At 40.5% G+C, this 24,731-nt stretch overlaps 1 protein-coding gene across 1 annotated transcript; it reads left to right on the top strand.

The window, feature by feature from the left end:
• The first annotated feature begins 228 nt into the window (after window positions 1-228).
• On the top strand, window positions 229-24,329 carry LOC125730479 (mitochondrial sodium/calcium exchanger protein-like). The gene is given in 18 exon segments (XM_049005799.1): window positions 229-1,332; window positions 1,530-1,687; window positions 2,271-2,400; window positions 2,602-2,754; window positions 3,167-3,219; window positions 3,697-3,754; window positions 4,022-4,048; window positions 4,050-4,128; window positions 4,514-4,681; window positions 5,402-5,518; window positions 17,258-17,317; window positions 17,840-17,964; window positions 18,067-18,208; window positions 18,884-19,005; window positions 19,426-19,579; window positions 19,899-19,979; window positions 22,285-22,349; window positions 22,589-24,329. Coding segments are annotated over 16 exon segments (1,623 nt in total). The 5' UTR covers window positions 229-1,332; window positions 1,530-1,687; window positions 2,271-2,373; the 3' UTR covers window positions 22,781-24,329.
• Window positions 24,330-24,731: the final 402 nt, after the last annotated feature.

Here is a 24,731-nt window from a genome sequence, read left to right as displayed (position 1 = left end):
GCCCAGCATTAGTGTCTGGTGGGTGGATGGATGGATTGTTAAGCATACAGTTAGTAAAATGTATAGGTTGTTATCAGATTTAGATATTTGGAACTGCCCATCGTGGACATGACCTGATATATGGAAGACCTTGAGTTCTTGAGTTGATGCTCCTGTTTCGAATACTGTTTTTCATCAGCAGATCATTATTGATACTGTGTTGCCCCTTTGTGTCAAAGGAAATGGTCACAGCAATCTCTCACTATTACCACAGATGGTGTGAACAGGACCTCTGCTGCGTGGCCACCAAAGAGCAGAGCGGCTGCTATGACCCAGAGAGCCCAGGTGCAGACACAGCGTTGGTGTATGAAGGGATGCCAGGACCCTGAACCACACTTGGCTGAACCTGTGATCACATGAATGTGGGGTCCTACCAAAGTTCTATATTCATTAGATATTCATATAGCTTTGCATCAAAAAAAAATCGTAAAATTTAATACAAATGCTTTTTTTTGTCCATCCATCCATCCATTTTCCAAACCACTTATCCTACTGGGTAGCGGGGGGTCCGGAGCCTATCCCGGAAGCAATGGGCATGAGGCAGAGAACAACCCAGGATGGGGGGCCAGCCCATCGCAGAGCACACTCACAGACCATTCACTCACACATCTACTCCTATGGGCAATTTAGTAATTCCAATCAGCCTCAGCATGCCTTTGGACTGTGTTGAGAAATCAGAGTACCCGGAGGAAACCCCACGACGACAAGGGGAGTACATGCAAACACTTTTTTTGTTTTCCTGTTATATATGCTGATTAATTTCTTTGATGGTAAAAAAGATGAATACGACCTCAGTCGTAGATTTTTTTTGGTCCCTACTGGCACTTTATTCTGATTTCTTACGTGTTCTTAACACACAATGACATATAATAAAGCTTTTATTAACAAATGTAGGTGGACAAATGAAGGCTCCTTGTATGCCTAAATCAGCCGTCAGGATATTTTATAGTTTGTATAGTTTATATATTAAATTGTTTTTAATGCTGCTTATTAAAGATGTTAACCTGTATGTGAGTTATTGAATTTCTAATATTTTTAAAAGATTTTTTGATAATTTTATATTTTATTATTCAGGCAGGACCACACAAACTGCTGTAGTCGCACTGAAAAACAGATTACTCCCTTAGTGTCAGAGAACTTTATCCATCCATTTTCTAACAATGCTGGTTTCCACTCAGTCAGGAATCCATACTCTGTGACCGAGATTGGGTAGCTGCTGAACAAAAATCCCATCCCTGGAGATGTGAGCTAACCACTGAGTTCCCATGGAAAACCTGAATGAAGACAGATCTTGTAAATGATTTCACCTTAATCGTCTGTTTTTGTATGTACCGTGTGATACATTTGCATTTGGTTTACAAGCAAGCTGTTTACACTGTTGCATTGTTACCCTATATTCACCATAAGACGTGAAAACCCTGTTTTTAATAAGTATACAACGCCCTATTTATTTGCGTATTGCCGACATTCCCCCCCCCCCCCCCTCACAGGAAGACCGTGCAGTGACCGTCCCCTTTAAGAAGGAGGTCCGTAGCCTGTCAACGTGACTTATTAGGAAGTGGACAAATGAAGTCTGCTGTTTATCCCAAGTTATTGCTACTCAGCAGCTTACGGAACGTGAAAGAAATATCGTTGGCAAAAATTTGGTGTAGGTACAGTTTTATTTTGTCGCTACATATTTCAGTCCCAGAGGTTCTGGAAAACATACAGTTACATTCGCGTGGATTTAGGAAGAGGGAGTTTTAAAGCCTGAGGAGTGTTAAATCTTTTTGAAGTTAGTTGGTTTTCTCCGTTTTCGATGGCTTGTTTGGTGAGCATGTAAAGGCAGATTTTATCTTGACGATTTGTAATGCATAGCAGACTGCTTCTTGTATCTCGAGAAGCTTGCCACGGAGGGTGCTGCTATATGCGAAATTTTGGTGCAGTTTAACTTGCGTGCTTTGTCACAAAAAATCCTTTTATGAGAAAAAAAGACCATATGTCATGTTTTTTCTTGAACTGTTTTGAGGCTTAATATCTGAAATGTACGGGATTTCGTTTTGTTGCGTGTTACATTCGTTTTCTACTGTTACAGTACTTTGTGTGTACATATTTGACGCCATTCTTTGCTTCCTGCACCAGTGTCCTCTTTTTGTCATGAAAAAACATGGTCACCCTGCACTTAATGCAGAATAGAAATGAAAATGATGTTTATATGGTAGTAACGATTGTGATTTTTTTTTATTATTCAGTATGTCCAGCTCCGGTCCAGCGTGCTACTCTTGACAACTTACTTCCTAAATACGATCAGTGACCTCAATGGCCTGAGTGTCCCATTAGGCGCAAATATTCACGATGCATCTCAAAGAACCCACTGAGGAAGTAAGTGCCAATCTCATGGCACAGTGGATCCTATGCTGCGTGTATTTACCCACACCATATGCTTATTACTTTTGTTGCGCTCAAATGGTTCACCACCGTTAATGCAGACAATATGGTTTCATGAGATTAATTCCTATTTCCCCTGTTGATACCTTCTGGATTTGCTTTCATAGCGCTATATGATTGCCGCTGTGTCCACAGTGCCACCTGGTTATGCGCTTGAATGAGAGCCAGCGGTGTTTTTTCATCCGGAATACTCCTGACTGCAACCAAGATGGAGGTTTTTTAAACTATTTGGAGACGGCATTCTGCCTCTTTCCAACCAACCTCCTTCCTTTAGCGATCTTCTTCTATGTAAGTATCTCTCCAGGATTGTTTACAAGATGTATTTAATGTTATCATGAATTCTAAAGATTTGTATGCTATAAACACAGTTTAAGTCCTTTCAGTGTATAATAATATTACCAGTTTGCTAATATTAACTGTCTAATTACGCTATTTTAAGTGAATTTGAGGAAATATGGTATATCCCCCCCACCCCCCGAGAAGCAGTTATGCAGGAAAGTACAAATGAATCATATCCACAGCACAATTGCCAGACCAAACTACAGTGCGCCACCTGAGGCCATTATCAAACTCTGCATCCAGTCTGTCTTCTGGTGTCATTTACCAGAACGTAAATTGTATTGTATATTTTTGTACATTGCACTTTTTGGTTAATTGTCTGTCTGTCTCGTGTGTCAAACATACTGTACTTTATTCGCAGGTTCTATGGCTTCTCTTCCTGTTTATTGTTCTTGGACTCACAGCATCTAAGTTGTAAGAATTCTCCCGTTTTTCTGTTTGATCTTTTGCATTTATACTTGCTTGTTGATATTCTGATGTTTTTTTATTGCTATATTTTTGGTTTAGTCTACTAACTGTGAAGGACTACAGTGACCAGATAATACTCATCCCTATCTGAAGTACAGAAGTCATGTGCCATACTTGCTTGCAACAGAATGGTCCAGTGCAAAGTTAGCTCTGTGTATAACTGTAATTGCATTATTAAAATCTACTTGTTAATTGTGTGGTTTTCACATTGGAGAACTGGTATTGCTCATACATGTGTAGATTTGAGATTTCCTGTGTAGATGGTATGTCAGCAGAGCTGTAGGGTTTTAGTTGATATGGGGGAGGTTTTGCTTTAATATATGTCCAGTTGTATGTTGCTTGTTTGGCATGCATTTCTGCGTGGTTTGTGGTATATTCAGTGAAACATGACAGACTGACATTTCTTCACTCTGCCTCCTGTAGCTTCTGCCCCAACCTATCTGCCATATCTGCCACCTTGAAGCTGACCCATAATGTCGCTGTATCCTTTCATAAAATTCCCCACCTCTAAGTAACAGAAATGATACTGGACATTTTACCAACCAGTATATCTCTTTAATGGTCCAGTTATAATTCATAATGCCCCAATAGTCATACTGGCACAATATTAAATTTTGCTAATGGATGTTTTACATTTCCAGCCTGCGAAACGTTTTGAATTGATTAACTTGCACATGCTTTTTGAATGTTATTAGTAACAGGTTTAGTTTCACACGAGCTGAGTGTTTCTTGACCTTTGTCTGGTCAGGGTGTGACCTTTTTGGCTTTGGGCAATGGGGGCTCCGGATGTATTCAGTGCTATGGCAGCCTTTTCTCACCCCCAAACTGCTGGATTGGCCATTGGGGCATTGTTTGGTGAGTTTGAATTTGCTAATTTTGGGGGTGGACAGAAAAGCCACTAGGGTTTATGTGTAATATGAAAATTCCCTATGCATAACTAAAAGAATGAGATTGCATAATTTCAGTTCAGCTAAAGAGAACAGATGAGCAATCTCATATCTCTTTTTATCCAACTTCACTTCCGTAGTTAGGTAACCTTATGTTGAAAGAGGAGCATGAATATAGATAGCCTGTAGTGAACCAGCCAATTTCTGATATAAATCAGCAGTCACTCAGCTCTTCCTTTTTTAATAGATTACAAGGAATGTCTCTGTTTTCTTCGCCATGTGGCTTTCTCTCTCTCTCCCTTGCCATCCTGTCACCCTCTCTCACCTGTTCCCTTGGGACATCCTTCTCCCAGGAGCAGGGATCTTCGTCACCACCATCGTTGCTGGTAGCGTGGCCCTTGTCAAACCCTTTACGGTGGCTTCCCGTCCCTTTTTGCGGGACGTCATCTTTTACATGGCCGCTGTCTTCTGGACTTTCCTTATCCTCTACAAGGGTCAGATTCATCTGGGGGAAGCGCTAGGTACTCTTAAATTTAGAAATGCTTAACTCAGAATCATTATTAAAGCTGTGTTTAGAACAATCATCTAAATGTATTCAGTTTCAGATGTACTCTTTCCCAGAACCATTAAGAAAATGAAACTGAAAGTAAGGTTTGTTTAGAATGCAATATTTCACACATTTCTGTCAGTGTTTCTGGTCAGATTGTTCATTTTTATGGGAAATACACCTTTAAATGTTATTGCATGTTGGTGTTCAAGAACTTTTCTTGTTATTTTGAATTATTTCAAAGACCCACCATTTTCCCTCATAACAGCTTCACACACATAATGAATTTGGTGCAGTTTCAGCCAGAAATTGCCTGATGCCTTCCCAGCACTTCTGCTGCAGATCCCAGACATTTTGGCTTCTTGTGGGTTGCTTTGCACTCTAAACACACAGTTGGTCCAATAAAAATTTTTGTAATTGAGATCTGGTGAATGGGCAGGCCAGGTACTTACACTGTGTCTTTTATGTTACTGGTTTACCAGACCTTGCACAATTTTGAGATGCATTGTGGGTTGTTATCTTGCTGAAAAACAAAAGATTACCATATCAGCCACAATCCACACAACATCCACTACTGTTAGTAGATATTCAGTTTAAAGTATACATAGTTAGGGTTTTAAGTAGCTGTAGTCAAACTTTGAACTGGTAGTGTAGTTTTTACGAAAGAAAGTAATGAGCTGCTTCTTTCCTGCAGGTTACTTGTGCTTGTATGTGGGATACGTTTTCACAGTTATCATCAGTGCTTACATCTATAACCGACAGAAACACTTCATCAACGGACCATTACAGAATGGCTCTAACCATGTACCAGGTATGCGTATGTACACTGTTAGGCATGTAAAATGAGTTTCTTTAGATGTGTTAAGTCTGACTTGTACAAATTCACTAGATTGTTGTGTTGTCATTTATCATGTGGGACATTAGTTTAGCAATAGTTAATATTTAACTACAAAAAAAATTAACATGCTCTTTGTACTACAGGAAGTAGGATGTGTTAAAAATGGAATAGTCTGTAAAACTATTCATGTTGGTTTGCCGTTTCAGTTGAATAAATTTAGGTATTGTCAGGGTTTAAATTTGAGTAATAGAATATAAAAGGTAAGTGTTTTTTTCCTTCTCCAAACTATATCTTCACAAAATGTAGTACCTCCCCCCATTTGCAAAATTATACACATGCCTTTTGAAATGATTTCAAAATTGGAAAACTTAATAAAAAAAAAAATAAACAACTTCCAAAGATTGGGGCCATCATATGTCATAAAAAATGTAGTAAATACCATACTGTACCTCGAGCCATGCAATGTTTTCCGGAGCTTCACAAAGTACTGCGTGCCATCATTATTATGAACCACTGTATTTAACCCAGATTTTTAATATAGCAGGCTTTACTGTCGCCTGTTCATGAGTACGAATTGCCCGCAAGTCAGGCGTTCTTAACTTGGGGACTGCCTAACTCTCTATATTATATTATATTATATTATATTTGGCAGATTACCTTCTAATTTACATGTATATTTATTACGTGAATATGAGTAACACTATTGAATTTTTTGGCTCTTTCAAAATACAGTACAGCTGTTTCAAATGCATTTCCAATTACAGTACTGTACAAATAACTGAACTCTGTATAATTCTAATGCAAATACAGTGCAGTACTGTATCTAAAATATAGCTTATAGTTTTGCTGCTGCATCTTGTTGGCTTGTTTTTGGGAGTTTATTATAAGCTTTTGAGACTATATTTGTCAATGACTGACTTTTTCATGTTTTCTGTGCATACAGCCTTAGCCTCTGGTAGCTTGCCAGAAGCAGATATTTTTATATCTGACAGACAATCTAGGAGAGAAGTGGGAATTTTGGCAGTTAGGGTTGATGGATAAATAGAGCTGGGTGTCATTTCCATAACAATGAAACTGCCAACTCTCCTAAAAATGTTCCCAAGAGGTGAATAATGAATGAGGCCCTTATGACAGGGACAGTCTTGGATTTAAAACATTTAAGCTGCACAAACTGAGTCCAACCAGAGAGGTATGACTTAAACCAGGTAAGGGCAGTGTCGGTAGTCCCAATAGATTCCAGTCTCTCTAACAGGATACTGTTTGCCACTGTATCAAAGGCTACATTCAAATCAAGAAGTACCAGTATGGTTAACATACCAGAATCTGCAACCATTAATAAATCATTTGTGATTTTAATCAGTGCTATCTTTGCTGTGAAAAGGACAATATGCAGAATGGAACTGGTCAAACTAATTGATCTCGGTAAGATGTGCATGTAACTGCAAAACAACAAGTTTCTCAAGAATTTTTTGTAGTTTAAATTTTTTATTGATTTTAACAGGAAGACAGATTAAAGGAAAAGTATACAGCAATTAAAGAAATAATAAAATAAAATACATGAAGAAAAAAAAATAAATATACAATAATTTGACATGTGCGATATAACAGTGGCTGACTAGTAATAAACAGATGCCATGTTCTAACATTTATTAATACACTTGTGTCCCATTATCAGTTATTTAGCATATTTGAGTCTTCCCTGACATATATCTATTAAAGCTGTCCCATTGTTCCTTAATAACATCATTATGCAGATTTAATCTTCCTGGCATCTTGTCACATGCCACAGTTTCCATCATTAAGTTCTTCCACATGTTTAATGTGGGAGTTTGGGGTTCCCTCCAACACCTCAGAATCAGCCATGCCCAGGTTATTAGGCCAGTTTTTACTACTCTAAACGCATGCTTAGTTAAATTGGGCCCTGCAGTCTTGTCTCCAAGTAAACAGAATCTTGGTGATCTGGGCAATTGACATTCCAACCATTTACTCATACAATCCAAAACATTACGTCACAGGCAGGTGACTTTGGTACATTCCCATGACGCATGTGTCTTGTACGATTTGACATTTTGAACATAAATCATCTCTAAGTAGGCCCTTTTTATGAAGTCTTGTAGGAGTATAGTAAAAATCTATGAATTATTTTGTATTGGATATATTTGCCTCTAGCTTCCCCTATATACTCCTCAGTGTGGGGAAGAATCCCCCCCATACCCCTACATCCAATACCTGGAAAACGTCTCTCTCCCATATCATCCGGAGATTATCACAGCCACCATTATTAGTCTATTGGCACAACTCGTACCACTTAGATGCTTTCTGCAGTATTATTGGTAACCCCACATAGTGCTCTATCAATCCTTTTCTTGATGGAAGGTAGCTTTATCTTTAACACAATGTCTGAGTTGCAAGTTTTTCCAGAAATAGCCCTGACCTTCCAAATTGAATTTCTTTTTAATTTTGTGATAAGAAAGCAGTCCTCTTGAAATAAATCATTTAATACCCTAATACCTTTTTTCAGACACTGCGCCCAATATATTGTCTCCATCCATCCATCCATCCATCCATCCATCATCTTCCGCTTAATCCGGGGTCGGGTCGCGGGGGCAGCAGTCTCAGCAGGGAAGCCCAGACTTCCCTCTCCCTGGCCACTTCATCCAGCTCCTCTGGGGGGATCCCAAGGCATTCCCAGGCCAGCCGGGAGACTTAGTCTCTCCAGCGTGTCCTAGGTCTTCCCCGGGGTCTCCTCCCAGTGGGACATGCCCGGAACACCTCCCCAGGGAGGCGTCCCGGAGGCATCCTAATCAGATGCCCGAGCCACCTCATCTGGCTCCTCTCGATGCGGAGGAGCAGCGGCTCTACTCTGAGTCCCTCCCGAATGACTGAGCTCCTCCCCCTATCTCTAAGGGAGAGCCCAGCCACCCTGCGGAGGAAACTCATTTCGGTCGCTTGCACCCGCGATCTCGTTCTTTCGGTCACTACCCATAGCTCATGACCATAGGTGAGGGTAGGAACGTAGATCAACTGGTAAATCGAGAGCTTTGCCTTTTGGCTCAGCTCTCTCTTCACCATGACAGACCGATGCAGCGCCCGCATGACAGCTGACACCACACCGATCTACCTGTCGACCTCCCGTTCCATCGTTCCCCCACTCGTGAACAAGATCCCGAGATACTTAAACTCCTCCACTTGGGGGAGGACCCCATCCCCAACCCGGAGAGAGCATTCTACCCTTTTCCGGCTGAGAACCATGGTCTCGGATTTGGAGGTGCTGATTCTCATCCCAGCCGCTTCACACTCGGCTGCGAACTGCCCCAGTGAGAGCTGAAGGTTACGGTCCGATGAGGCCAACAGAACCACATCATCTGCAAAAAGCAGAGACCTAATCCTGAGGTCACCGAACCGGACACCCTCAACGCCCTGGCTGCGCCTAGAAATTCTGTCCATTAAAGCTATGAACAGAATCGGTGACAAAGGGCAGCCCTGACGGAGTCCAACCCTCACCGGAAACAAGTCCGAATTATTGCCGCCTATGCGGATCAGGCACTGGCACCGGTCATACAGGGACCGAACCGCCCTTAAAAGGAAGCCCGGTACCCCATACTCCCGGAGCACTCCCCACAGGACTCCCCGAGGGACACGGTCGAATGCCCTCTCCAAGTCCACAAAACACATGTAGACTGGTCGGGCAAACTCCCATGAACCCTCCAAAACCCTGCTGAGAGTATAGAGCTGGTCCACTGTTCCATGGCCAGGGCGAAAACCACACTGCTCCTCCTGAATCCGAGGATCGACAATCCGGTGGACCCTCCTCTCCAGGACCCCCAAATAGACCTTACCAGGGAGGCTGAGGAGTGTGATCCCCCTGTAGTTGGAGCACACCCTCCGGTCCCCCTTCTTAAAGAGATATAACAAAATGATAAAGCATTTTCTTTGGGATATTGTTTCTTTACCTATCTTTATTTTAGGATTATGCCATATTGATGCATATTTTTGAATATGAATATTTTTTATGCACTTCTTGCCAAATTGTTTTTGAGTGTATTAAAATTTTCACAGTTTTTTAAAGTTTGTGAGAGGGCTTCGATAGGTGTAAAAGGAGATGTTAGTTCCCTTTCAGTTAAGATCCAGTCCAAATGGAATTATTTATACCTTTCCAATGCCTGGCAAGCTTTTCCATTTAAAATGAAATACTATAATGTTGAGTGTTTGGTAGTGACAATCCCTCCTTTTTAGGCTGACAACCTAGAATCCGTATGAACAAACTTTTTCTCCCATCCCAAAGAAAATGCTTTATCATTTTGTTATATCTCAATAGCAGTTGGTGTGGGACAGATATAGGTATCATATTTATCAAATAATTTATCTTAGGAGCTATAACCATCTTAATTATGTTCACCTTCCCCCACAAAGTCAAATGTAATCTACTAGAGTTATCCAGATTAACTTTAATTTTATCTAATAGTGATTCCATGTTAGTTAACCCAGACATAAAAGAAATTATTTTAAGTTCTATCCCTAAATATTTCATTCCTTTTGAAAGTCATCTGAATTGACAATTAGATAATAAATTAGGGGAACAAATTTGAGATAGCGGCATAGATACTGATTTATGCCAGTTAACACAATAACCAGATACTTTAGAATATAATTAGATAACTTCCAACAACACCGATATAGAGTTGCCTGGACCCCGATTCTGTACCAAAATATCATCAGCATACAGAAGACCTCGGCCTTTTGTGGATCGGCTCAACCTCTTCCCCTTCTGTGTAAATCTTAAATTGGCTGGGTGCACTAGCATGTGTTTCACCTGGTGTTTCCGTAAAATTTTCATTGTCGAAGAGAATTTCCTCCGCGATTCTGCACTCCTTAGTCATATCCTCGTAGAAGGAGCGTATGCAGTCATCCCGCTGTATTCCTCTCTTTTTCTTTGCAGCTGCCACAACTTTCTGTCAAGCTGTGTAATGCAGAAATTTCACCAGTATCATGCGGGGCAGCCGATCGCCGTCTGGTTGCGGTCCCCAGCTCCTGTGGCTTCTCTCAATTTCGAATTCGTCTCCTTGTAGTCCTAAGGCCGGTATTCTTACAGTATTTTCCTAACATAGTCATTCATTGTAGTCCCTGCTTCTTTCCCTTCTTTCAGTCCAATCAGCCGGACATTATTCCGTCTGTTTCAATTTTCCTGATCTTCCACTCAGCTCCATAATTGCTCCACTTGCTGAGTGAGTTTTCTGTTTCCATCTGTCACATTAGCCATGCTATCCTCCATGTTAGCAATGCGGTTTTCCGCCTCATTGAACTGTATCTCTAGAACGCTTACTGTGTTTTTCAGCTCTGCTATGTCCGACTTAATTATCGACACATCTTTCGCCACTGTGTTTAAAGTGGTGCCAATCTTCATCATTTCTGCATAGAGGTCCTTAATACTAATTGATTGAGTCTCCTTCAAGCTAACACGGTTAGCATCCATGTTGTCCGTTATCTTCAGACGAGTTTGCACACTTTGCTTCGCTAGACTCTTAACTCGGATCAACTTATGTTACTTTTATCTTCGAAACTAAATAAATGTATCAACTATGTATAACAACTGAGTTTACGGAGAGAGAGGTAGTAAAGCTCAATCTGTAATAATTGTTGGCAGGGATGCAGAGCTTATTTAAAGCGCTGCCATTTCCTAGGTCTTCCCCACGTGACTCTCTCAAGAATTTTTGATATAGACAATAAATTTGAAATAGGTTGGAAATTATTTAAATTGCTGGGGTCTGCACCAGTTTTTTTTTTAAACTGGAGTAATAGCAGCTGTTTTGAGAGACAAGGGAACATGGCCAAAAGAAAGGGATGAATGCACAATATTAGTAATTAATGAAATGAGAGGGCAGATACGCTTTTACTGAGGGGGCAGGAATCGGATCAAGTTGACAAGTGCAAGATTTTGATATTTGAATCAGATCCAGAATGTCAGAAGCAGCTGGAAGTTTGAAAGAAGATAGTAAAAACAAGAAGGGCTGACTAGACTCATGGCTCAAAGCACCATGAAGAGTATTTGCTGGAGTGTTCAGTGTCTGGTAGATGTTGTCAATTTTGACATTAAAGAACGTCATGAGAATGTTACATAGTTGTGTGGAATATAGGTAAGGAGGAAGAACATCAGGTGGCCGGAGAATGTTATTCACAGTAGAAAAAAGAGCTGTAATATTTCCTTCACTTAACCTGATTTGATTAGTGTGACAACGTTGACTACAAAAAATTGACGCGGATTTTGTATTGTCGACCATCTGAAAGAGGACCTTCAATCGGTCTTTGCCAGTCATGTGTCTGCACTGTCTGACACACCCCCATTCGCCATTTTGAGTGTATCGCGGATGTAAACACATTTAGTTAACAAACTTAATATTTAACATTCAGTGTTTTTTTTTCTCCACAAAAATTTCATGTTTTATGTAATCAGTAATAAGCAATTTTCATTACCAAAACACACTAGTAATTTATGTGTTTCAGAAAGGAAAAGAGTCAAGAACACCACAAAAATGTCATTGGACATAACTTTATTGGTCATATTTAAGATAAAATATAAGTGGTAAGCAGAATATAGGCTCAGATCCTTCCAGACATCATGTGAAACATTAGAAACTGTACTTGCAAATGTTTCTAAACTTACAGTAAACTATAGTTGGCAATTGGTTTGTCAGGGTACAGCACACAGTGACAGCCTGCTCTAGCTTTGTGGCTTATAATCCATGCACTAATAAACGTGTCATTACAGTTTTGCTGTTTACTTTTGTCTTTAAAAAGCATTCACTCTGTAACCATAGTTTAACACAAACAGATTAACCCATTTCTGCTACCCTCCATAGTGAGGCTAGCTTATTAGCGTAGATTTCCCGTAGGTTAGAATGTATTCTGACTTTGGAAGACAAACAAAATGCATATTCAGTAATACTACTTAAACAAACATCTTACTTGCCTTTATGTAATTGCCGAGAGCAAACACGCATTATGGGAGATATCGTGTTGAAAGTGGTCTCCTTCCGTCTCATTGCTGCGACCCAGGCCACCCGACGCCTCTTCGTTACCTCCTCTACCTGCTGTCCATATCCTCTTTTCCAAGTGGGAAACCGAAAAAGTCTCATGTTGTGGTCCACCTGTCTGCCATTTCTACCAAGTGATTTAGTATGACAGCCTTTCACACAGCACGACTGTCCCATCTTACCAAAGATAACGCCACACGCAAATGCTGGCACTTAAGTAATATACGCCCACAATGGCGATTCGACCCACAATACACTGCGGCTATAGCGAGTGTGACGCCAACTGTCAAAGACCGATATATGAACTGAATCTTTTATACATTGCTTTATTTTATTTGAATTGAAGCTTTATTTAAACTTTTGGACTTTAAGACACACCATTGTCACCAGTGTGCACTTTAGTTTGTATTGTTTAAAGTGTTTCTTTTTTATTGTGATGGTCACACTAATATAAAAACATCTGATTACTTTCAAATTCATATGTTTCCCTGGTTATTTTAATTTAATTATTATAAATTTGAATCGTCTTAATGCAGGCACATGAGGGGGACATTCACAGGGGGACAGATAATGAGCAGATGAGGTAAGACATGCACTGGAGCCCAGAACAGGATGTGCAACCACAGGTCGCAGGCATCAAAATAGTCAGGCATGAAATAATCATGACTAATCGACAAAAAAAAATTGGACGATAGGTCGACTTACAAAATAATCATTAGTTGCAGCCCTAGTAGTAAACAGATTTGGCTATAGACAGAGCTTCCTTTATAAATGTGCAAATGATCATTGTACATATTTTTATGCACAGTAAGACTGATCCGTGCAAACAAGCGTTCCCATCTCCAACCTTTAACTTTAACATGGCGAAGCTCAGGAGTGAACCAAGGGGCAGAATGAGTGAAACAAACATTCCAAGTCTTTAGTGGAGCAAGATAGTCCAAGCGCCTGGGTAATTCAACAATATAGTGCAAAACAAGTTGATCAGTGGTGAATAAGTTGTGTTTGGACACTATATTATTATTGTGCCCAGAAAAATTGGATAAATTAATGTTTTATGTTCGGAAAAGAAATTTAGTTAAACTAGTGTCTTTTAATATAAGTATATGATCAGATGCAGCCAGATCGGACGCAGTGCAGTTGATTGGTGTTACACCAGATCAGCAGATAAGAATATGTCCTTTAGAATAAGTGGGAAAATGAATAAGAACATAAGAACTATACAACGAGAGGAGGCCATTCGGCCCATCAAGCTCGCTTGGGGAGAACTAAACTAATAGCTCAGAGTCGTTAAAATCTTATCTAGCTCTGATTTAAAGGAACCCAAGGATTCAGCTTGCACTACATTATCAGGAAGGCTATTTCATACTCTGACTACGTGCTGTGTAAAGAAGTGCTTCCTTAAATCCAGCTTGAAATGTTCTCCCGCTAATTTCCACCTATGGCCACGAGTTCGTGTATTTAAACTAATGCTGAAGTAACTATTTGGTTTAACAGCATCCAAACCTGTTAGAATCTTATATACCTGGATCATGTCCCCCCTCAGTCTCCTTTGCTTGAGACTGAACAGATTTAGCTCAAGTAACCTTTCCTCGTATGACATTCCTCTAAGACCAGGAATCATTTTTGTGGCCCTACGCTGCACCTTTTCTAAGGCCACAATGTCCTTTTTAAGATATGGTGACCAAACCTGCACACAATATTCTAGGTGAGGTCTCACCAAGGAATTGTATAATCTTAGCATTACCTTCCCTGACTTAAACTCCACACACCTGGAGATATACCCCAACATCCTATTGGCCTTTTTTATTGCTTCCCCACACTGGCGAGAATGGGACATGGAAGCATCAACATACACACCAAGGTCTTTCTCATGTTCGGCTACCTTTATTTCAGTGAGACCCATGAAATACCTGTACTTTATATTTCTGCTCCCTAGATGGAGTACCTTACATTTATCGACGTTAAATTTCATCTGCCAGGTATCGGCCCAGTCACTAATTAAATCAAGATCCCGCTGTAGCTGCTGAGCCGCTAATTCAGTATCTGCTACACCACCCACCTTGGTGTCATCTGCAATTTTCACCAGTTTACTGTATATATTGGTATCTATATCATTTATGTAAATTAGAAACAATAGCGGTCCTAAAATCGAACCCTGCGGTACCCCACTATGGATGCAGGCCCACTGTGACATTGTGCCTCTTATAACTACTCGCTGTTTCCTATCTGTTAACCAGTTATCAATCCAGGTCGCTACGGTACCTAAAATACCTGCCGCTTTGAGTTTAAGTAGGAGCCTCTTGTGGGGGACAACATCAAAAGCCTTTTGGAAATCTAAGTAGATGACATCATAGGCCTTCTTATCATCAACTTCCTGAGTAGCTTCCTCAAAAAACTCCAACAGATTCGTTAAACAGGATCTACCTCTGCTAAATTCATGCTGGCTATCCCGCAAAATGTTATTGGAGTCCAGGTAATATACCATTTTCTCTTTGATTATAGCCTCCATTACTTTACCAGTTATACAAGTTAGACTGATTGGCCTGTAGTTAGACACATTACTTCTATCCCCTTTTTTGAAAATGGGCGTTACCCATTGGAATGTACTGCTGTAGCCTACACCTGACCAATCAAGATGTAGAATCCCTCGCAAGACAGTGAATGACATTGTCCACGTGTATATTAAAATCACTGACATCACAAACTCAGAAAATTCATAAAAAAAGACCTTATTGGGTCTGGATGGTTGATAAACAGTAACAAAAATAGTGGCAGTAGGTCCATTGATTTGCAGGTCAATGGATTCGAATGATGTGTATACCGGCAGAGTCACTGAAGATGCTCTCCTGCCACTCGTTGTAGAGAATCACGAGCCTGCACCCTCGACCGGTAGCGCAGGGATGGTAGGTGTAAATAAAGCCTACAGGTATGACCTGGAAGAAGTCATCGGGCTGCTGCCAAGTCTCGACCAAACGCAAAAAGTCATACTTACGATTATTCAGTAGATCACAGACTACTGGACCTTTGTTCGTAAGGGATCGGATGTTAAATAATCCAATTGCAACCTTGCGTTTGACTTGACTGTCATTAGCCGACTTGGCTAGTTCAGACACTAAGACACTATGGTCAACAACCCGTCGATACTTCTTAGCCCGGCGAAGAGCGGAGGACAAGACGGAACGTACAGGCTCTCTGTTCTCATAGTCAAAATTCCAATGGCCCCCGTGATGGATGTATCTCCACCGACTCTGTGGACATGCAAACTCCATGCATACAAAGTGGTGGTGTGTGGCACCACCACTAACCACTGTGTCACTGTGCCGCCCTGACAAGCTTGCATGATGTGTGATGTTAATATCGACATGGCAATTTATGAACCTGCAATTGTCACATTGCAAAGACTGTGATGGTCTGCTGGGTTCAATCCATCAATATGTCGCACTCAAGCATTTTTATTCAAACGCAGGAGGACAAGCTTACAAACTTCTGCAACTTTGATGATAGTTCCTTTTTAACATTATCTAATATGTGTATTATCTAGTATTAAAACAAAACTCGTAAGTTTATTTATGCTGCTTTTGCATAAGATCTGCAAGCGCTCTCCAAGACAATCATAATCATTTTTGTCCTTGCTGTTCTGTTCACTCATACAGGTAGATCGTATCGTGTGTTTGTGAATAATTAAAAATAATTGAAGAGGAGAAAAAGCAAACAAGAACTGGTCATAAAAAGACACATCTTTATGTATGGAAATATTTTGTATTTCATAGAGATGATATTGAGCAAAAGCAAGTACTCTGTGAACATTGGCTTTTATCTCATAGCAACATCACCAATTTATTTGACCGACTGTTAGTAGATATGTTCTGCTTCGCTATGTATTTAATTTTCAGCCCATAAATATCGCAAAAAACGTCGAACATCGCAATGTGAATTTTTTTCTAATATTGTTCAGTCCTACTGAAAACACTCAATACGTTTTAAAAAAATATATTTATTGCATGATTATTATGTACTGTATTATATTACACATCATAAGACTATGCAACTAAGTGATGGCGTTAACCTTTGATTTAGAAACAATTTTTTTGACATATAGGAGACGTAGACAGTAAATTTCAGCAAAATAATTTAAAGTGATGACAAACTTGGGCTAGGCTACTCTAAGATGCTAAATGGCACACATTTATGGCTAACCTTGCATTATCAGATGAGTCCATCAAACCTTTTTAAGATGTATTTTTACTTTGCAATCATGCTGTGCTGATATTGAAGTTTTACTTTGCAATACTAACAGACGATTGCATTTTCATTCACTTTTAGTGTGAAGTGCTTCCACCAATTTGTACGTTTACTCTCTATGAAGTCTTCCGTCTGCCATATTGCCAAATAATTGAAAAGGAACATTTTAATAGATGTATTTTATTAGTCGAGTAATCCAGTTTAATCAAGTAATTATGATCGCTCTAAACTTGATTTTGCTGACATTTAAGATGAAATAGATTTTTATTAGTTATGCTGAATTACACCTCTGAATTTAGTGGAAACACCTTTTTTTTCAAATGAACAGCTTTTTGTCATAATGCATAGAATAATGGGTTTTTGCCTTTTGCTCTGTGAAGGTTTGCTTGCTGATAGCTATCGGTTAATACTGTTATTGGTGTGGTTTTTATTTCTGCAGATCTGCAGTCTGACACTGATGAGAGCTCATCCCTACCAAACTCTAGTATTCAGGACTATGGTACGCATGGTGGCTTTGCCAGTTTTTGATAGTGTTGCTGCATGAATCCATGTGTAATGTGTGTGCTGCAGTTTGTGATGTGTGTCAGTGTGTGGAATGTGACATGGGGCTGAACCACTGACCTTGAGTTACTGCGTAATGTTATACAATAGTGAATTATGTGGCACAGAGTGAAATGGGGGGAAAAATTGTACAAGTACAGATACATTGGAGTGCTTTTCTTCACATATCCCATCCTGCTTTCTTTTGAGGCAAACGCATACATACACAGGCCTATACAGGCAAGAGTGAAGCTCAGGGTCTGAGCGCAGGGTCAGGCCACTGGAAATTCAACTATTCTGCCGAGGCCAGGGCTCAAACCGGCAACTTTATCACAGACACAGAGGTGTAACCCGCTAAACTGCACTCTGCTACCATGTGTGTGTACATGGACTCTGTGCTATAGAATTCACCCTTATTTTAACTCCCTGCAAAGGAACACTTATTGGCCTGATGGAACTTATTGGAGTCTTTATATTTCAGAGTACCAGCCCCTGCTTACATGCATGGAATCCACTAGCCAAATTTTCCTCAAGTCTCTTAACCCAGTGGACATCAGAAAATGGAGGAGAAAGCCCTTGTACTGGAGAGCATTTAAGGTGATAAAGGTGGGTAGTTACATTAAGTGATGATGGTGCTTTATGTTGAAATTCGAGAAGTAAATGACACTCTGTTATGATGGTGATAAGCACCTCTCTTCTCTCCACTAGGTGCCAATAGAAGTGATTCTGTTGCTGTCTGTGCCTGTTGTTGACCCAGACAAGGAAGACCGCAACTGGAAACGACCCCTTAACTGCTTGCATCTTATTACGGGCCCTCTGATTTGTGTGCTTACCTTCCAATCAGGAGAGTGTATGTCTTTTCCTTAGTGTAGCCATCTTGTCTCAAATAATATTAGGACATGTCTGTTCCTTTGGCCTTTATGGGTCTTTATTTGGCCTATATGGCCTTTATGTTCCGGCTAAGATATGACTGATGTGAGAAATCAGTGATTTATAATCCAAGTAGGGGGAGTCTGTGATCTGTACCATATTGTAACGCCTCATTCGTCCTACATTTTGGCAGATTATTGTGATCTGATATGGTATATTAATATCTGCAATTAAATGTCTGTTTTCATTTAGCAAACAATTCCATGCCTGATAATGTTTTATTTTTTTAACATAAGTACTTACAAAGATTCCTGATTTATCTTGACTATTTCACCCTGAATGTTACACTATAACTCCTAGACCCGTCAGTTTAGTGCCATATTCAATAACCACAGTGTGTCAGAATGCTTCCCCTTTGCTGTATTAGGGCATTAGTGTCTTACCTGGAGGGGAGTATAAATCCTTACCTTCTTGGGAACCAAAGCTCCCTCAGCCCGTGTGTGGGCAGGATCTATGTTTCAGAAAACAAATGCTCCAGGCAATGTGTGCTGCTTTCTAAAAGGAATATCATGTTATAGTCGATGATGGTAACTGTTAGCTAACAGTATGATGGCTTTCTTGGATCTTTCTTAGACTGCTTTTCACTTCTCAACAGATGGGTTGTTGTACATTCAAGGGGGCTTCCCAGTCTGGGCATTGACTCTTCTCATCGGACTCTTCTTGTGTGCCATCGTCTTCTGGAGCACAACTAATTACCAGCCCCCCAGATTCCACTTTGTAAGACCTTGCTTTTTATTCATCGTGTAGTAATAGCAAAAATTCAACTGATTCCAATTAATGGTGATTGTATGGAGGGGTTATCACTTTGTATCTGTACTGAGGCAAATCAAAAAAGTTCAAAGCTCAGAGTTACTGTAGCTTTTGTATTAACAACACCAACAACATGTGACGGAGACTTTCTGCCCAGTTAGTGCATTGGGGACCAATGATGGTGCGCTCATATGGTAATGTATTAGAAGTCCATACAGGTGGAAGTGGTCTGTGATTGGAAAGTTGCCCATTTGAATCCTTGGCAGAATGATCACATCTCTTTTAGACCCTTGAGCTCCCAAAATGCCACAGGGGTGCTAGATAAATGACTGACCCTACACTCTGTCCCCAAACTTTGCTCTCATAATGTTTTTCTTTGTGCTGCAGCTTTTCTCTCTGCTAGGTTTCCTGGTCAGTGCGATGTGGATGAACACGGCCGCAACAGAGGTCGTGAGCTTACTAAGGACATTGGGTGTGGTTTTCAGCCTTAGCAACACAGTACTGGGCCTCACCCTGCTGGCCTGGGGCAATAGCATTGGAGGTAATGCAGCCTCCTGCATTTTAACTACTTTACTAGTCTTAATATCAGGGAAGGTTTGTCAGTTGAATGGGTTTGAGGGATATCTAAGGGAGGGGCTCCGATTCGAACTCCCTGTTGTTGATGAAATCTCCCAAAGGGGGGGTTGTGGTTAAAAAGTTTGGGAACCCATGATCTAAGGTGTATAAGAACTCACTATCTCTTAATTTTTCAGGATTAAGTCAGCTGAATGGATTTCTTTGTACAGTGCAGTTTACTGAATGACCTTTTGAATCTGTGTCCCAGAAGGCATATTTAGTAGTATTTGGTCTTGTTTTTGCAGATTGCTTCTCAGACATCACAATTGCACGCCAGGGGTATCCACGTATGGCCATCTCTGCCTGTTTTGGGGGAATTATCTTTAGTATCTTTTTCAGGCTTGAGCTTGTATGTCATTCTGTGGTTTCACTCAAACATACACTGCTCCAAAAAATTAAAGAAACACTTTAATAAAGAAACACATCAGATCTTAATGGGGAAAAATCATGCTGGATATCTATACTGATATAGACTGGGTAATGTGTTAGGAATGAAAGGATGGCACATCGTTTGATGAAAATGAAAATTATCAACCTACAGGAGGTTGAATTCAAAGACACCCCGAAAATCAAAGTGAAAGAATGATGCGGCAGGCTAGTCCATTTTCCCAAAATTTCATTGCAGCAACTCAAAATTATACTCCGTAATTTATTTGGCCCTCCTGTACTTGTATGTATGCCTGACAATGTCAGGGCATGGTCCTAATGAGATGATGGATGATATCCTGGGGAATCTCCTCCCAGATCTGGACCAGGGCATCACTGAGCTCCTGGACAGTCTGAGGTGCAACCTAGCGGACCAAAACAATTCAGCTGGGCAGTAAACACAAGGGCCACTAGAGCAGTGTTTCCCAACCCAGTCCTCGGGGACCCCGACAGTCCACATTTTTGACCCTCTCAGCCCTCAGCCAATCAGGAACATCGAATACCTGGTACATGTGCGCTAGGAGCTGAGAGGAAGCCAAAACATGGACTGTCCGGGGTCCCCGAGGACTGGGTTGGGAAACACTGCACTAGAGGATGTCGGGCCCTCAGGCCACCTTCATGAAGTCTGCTTCTGATTGTTTGGTCAGAGACATTCACACCAGTGGCCTCCTGGAGGTCATTTTGTAGGGTTCTGGTAGTGCTCATCTAGTTCCTCCTTGCACAAAGGACCAGATACTGGTCCTGCTGATGGGTTAAGGACCTTCTACGGCCCTGTCCAGCTCTCCTAGAGTAACTGCCTGTCTCCTGGAATCTCCTCCATGCCCTTGAGACTGTGCTGGGAGACACAGCAAATATTCTGGCAATGGCATGTATTGATGCGCCATCCTGGAGGAGTTGAACTACATGTGCAACCTCTGTAGGGTCCAGGTATCAACTCATGCTACCTGTAGTGACACTGACCGTTGCCAAATGCAAAACTAGTGAAAAAACCATCAGAAAACATGAGGAGGGAAAAATGTCATTACTGTCCACCTGTTAAGTCATTCCTGTTTTGGGGGTCGTCTCATTGTTTCCCCTCTAGTGCACCTATTGATAATTTCATTAACACCAACGCAGCTGACACTGATTAACAACCCCCTCTGCTTAACTGACTAGATCAATATCCCAGAAGTTTAATTGATGCTTTACTCTGAAGTATTCCTTTAATTTTTTTGAGCAGTGTATTTATGTGCTCGTGTATCATGGGTAAGGTACAGTCTGTTAGGGGTGCATCAATGCTGTTAGTATTAGGTTCAATACAGTACTCTAGTATTCACACTCTTTCTCATGACAAAGCGGTACAAAGCATGTGACCGGGACCACATGATGAGATATCAACAATATCGTTAACAAACAAAATAAATGCGCTTTTTCTGTGATGCCTCGGTGATACACACACTCGGATGATGTTGTCCTAAATGATTTAGCATGTTGGATGTGTTTCCAGCAACACATCAGAGGTCGGCATTACACAACCGACAGACATTGTAACTTTAATAAACAACATCTTGTTCTTATGGACTACTCTCTCTCTCTTGTAGGTGTATTTCATTGGAATACTAAAATGTTCCCAAACCGCTGATTGACTGGCACTAACTTACATTAGTTGGAACTGATGGACACCTACAACTACCATAATGTTTTCGTGTTCATTTACTTATGGATATAGGATTCTCCAAAATCAATACAGCCCAAACACAACTAATCTAATTAAACATCTAAAGGCTGAATCATACTTCACTTCACTCAGGCATTTATGTACACCTGACATAATTTACTTAAATGCATCAAAATTAAAATATCACAGTAATTTGTTTTACATCACCTAACCCCACCTGGTATCGGTGAGTTCCATTGGGCTGAAAAAATAGTAATGATGCATCCCTACTATTTGTTAATTAGCTAGATTTTTGATTTATCCAACCCATGCATCTGTTGGCTTTTGCTGGTTATTTGTACACCATATGAATGTTATGTGATTGTGCAAGTTTGAATCATTAACCAGTATTTTCAGCAGTCTTCAGTGAGCTAAGTGAATTCTTAGAGCTGATTGAAATGCGTTTCATATATAGTGTCTAAATTGCACGTTTAGGGTGCACTCCTCCCATGCTACAAATCCTGTATGGTAAAGTATTGGTGTCAGTTCTTAACTAACTTCCCTTTCAGACATGGTTTTTGGTATTGGGCTTGGCTGCCTGCTGCAGATGTTCGCACACAATAATGTGGTAAAAGTAAGTAACAGCATTGGTCACGACTCGCATTGTGTGAAAGGAAAGCTGGAAAACTATAACTTTGCATCAAGAGAGCAAAGTGACTGTGTTAATTGGCTTAGTGGAAGGTTAAGCTTTGTGTGTATATGTGTGCATATGTGTGCGTGTCCACGAGTGTCAGAGGGTAAGGCTTACAGTGTGTGAGTGGCCAGAAGTACTGTAGTTCCCAGCTGACCCAGTTCTTCCACTTGCTTTTACAGCTCCAGCCAGAAGGGTTACTGGTCTGGGTACTAGCAGTGGCCCTTGGCTGCAGCCTGGCATTCTCCTTCATTCTGGTGCCTCTGCAGTGCTTTCACCTAGGCCGTCCATATGGAGCTTTCCTTCTGCTCTTCTATGCTGTCTTCCTGTTGGTGGCACTGCTTACAGAGTTTGGAAAAATTAAAGTGGGGTGACAGCCATTCTGCTCATCTGCTGATATTTTTGTACAACCTGTCTGTTGTCTCAAGGTAAGGGACATTGTGTTCTGCATAGCCCAGTATGCTTTGAGAGTCCCTCACTAAAACTATGTTTATACGATTTTATTATATAATTCATAACTGGAAAAGATAATATTTAATCATTTTAATTGGTTGGCCCAGCTTTAAAGACCTCCTATGAGACCCCATCTCGACAAATTTTATCTTGGGTGTCCCCCTACTCTACACTTGTAAAGTTTCATTATTGGGGAATCAATATTACAGTGGTTTGTGTTCTCATTTAATGGAAGTGCCAAAACTATTTATCAAAGTGACTTGACTATGTGTGCTTCTGTGGTTGGGTGATTATTATCATTTATCCAAATGTTTTTAAATTAAAATATTGAATATTATATATTTTTATGTCATCCAGCCCTAAAAGAGAATATTGCAATTTTCTTGCTGAATATAAAATTCAGCTGCTCAGGGACATGTGTAACTTTTTTTTAGATGTAAAAACACTTGTTTGATTTGGTCCTGTTAACTTAGCTCTGCTGTTCTGGTTTTTGTTCTTGTATTAAAGTTAGCTAGCGCTACCTTAGACTTCAGAAAAGCTATATATTTTCACATTACATGTAAGTGTTATCTCATCATTCCTCAATAACCAAAGCAGTAACAGTGGTCATATGATCCTGGGTAGAGTCGGTCCTAAGCAGGATAGGCCATGAGGCTGGAGCACCCCTTGGACCGGATGCTGGTCTATCGCAGAGCACATACACATGGTCATGGCCAGTTTAGATACCAGCTAGCCTGACTTTGCGCTGTAGGGGGAGCCCTGAGAGAAACAGGGAGAGTATGCAAACTTCACACACAGACAGCAGAGATATGAGGGTCTTTTTGGAAGGCTTCACTGCGTCTAAAGTGCTTTGTGCTGCAGATTTTTAGCTTTTTCTAGTGTCACGAACAATATGACACTAAAGTATGGTTTGATGGTAAGGTCTGGACACAAGCTTTCATCTTACACTTGGGAAATGAATTTATTAGTGTGTTTCTGCTCTAGGAAAAAATCCAGTACCCAATTTTTGAAATATTTGATTTGGTTAACAAGTCCTTAAGCCAAATCATTTGTGTTACATAAATACAAGACACATTTCTGAATAATTAAACATTTAACTTGAATATGAATATACCAAGCCTTTGTACTTGGTACTGTTCTGTACAGTTTGTAATAGGCTCTGGCCTTCTACATGGCCTTACCAAGATATGTGATTAGAAGTGGGATGACTATTTGTTACAGTAACTCACAGATGAGGGAATGCTGAATGTCTAGGGTTTCAGTACTGTATCACTGCATTGTGTGCGCACACTTGTCCTATACTGTACTTGTTTTAGTTTTTTTGTGAGTGTGAATATTATCAAAATTAAACTGCCATCACTGAGAATTTATATAATATAAAAGATTGTCTGGTTTTGCTTTTGTTTATATAATTCTGTCAGTGTGTGTAAAGTAAATAAGTGATCATTTATTAAATGGTGTTGGAAATCATACTGGCCAAAGCAATGTGCATCTGTAGGGCTATCTGCCTTCTTTTCACAAGAACATTCAGATTTGGTTGTTGCTCATTTGTAGCTGCTCTGCCAAATCTATCAGTTACATGGGAATGTTGTTTTGACTTTATTATTTCCATGGCAGAGAAGAAGCTTTCACACACAAGTGGATGCAAGGCAGGTTAGAATTTTCTGATCATGTTGGATTACTGCAGGGTGTGCACCTTTCAGAATATGGGTTCCTAAACGTTTCAGCATACGACTCCCAAAATAACAGTGTAAGAGACTTGCAACCACCACTTTGGTGTCCCCTTCCGTACATTTTGTTTTCAAATTTTAGAAACGTTCTGTATGATCTCGCAGCCCTCATTTTTGGAACCCCTGCTTCAGAACCGAAGAC

The sequence above is a fragment of the Brienomyrus brachyistius genome, unplaced genomic scaffold (assembly GCF_023856365.1).
Source record: "Brienomyrus brachyistius isolate T26 unplaced genomic scaffold, BBRACH_0.4 scaffold1336, whole genome shotgun sequence".
NCBI classification, from domain to species: Eukaryota; Metazoa; Chordata; class Actinopteri; order Osteoglossiformes; family Mormyridae; genus Brienomyrus; species Brienomyrus brachyistius.
The sequence above is the reverse complement of the archived record's forward strand: the minus strand, read 5'-3'. Positions and strand labels throughout refer to the sequence as shown.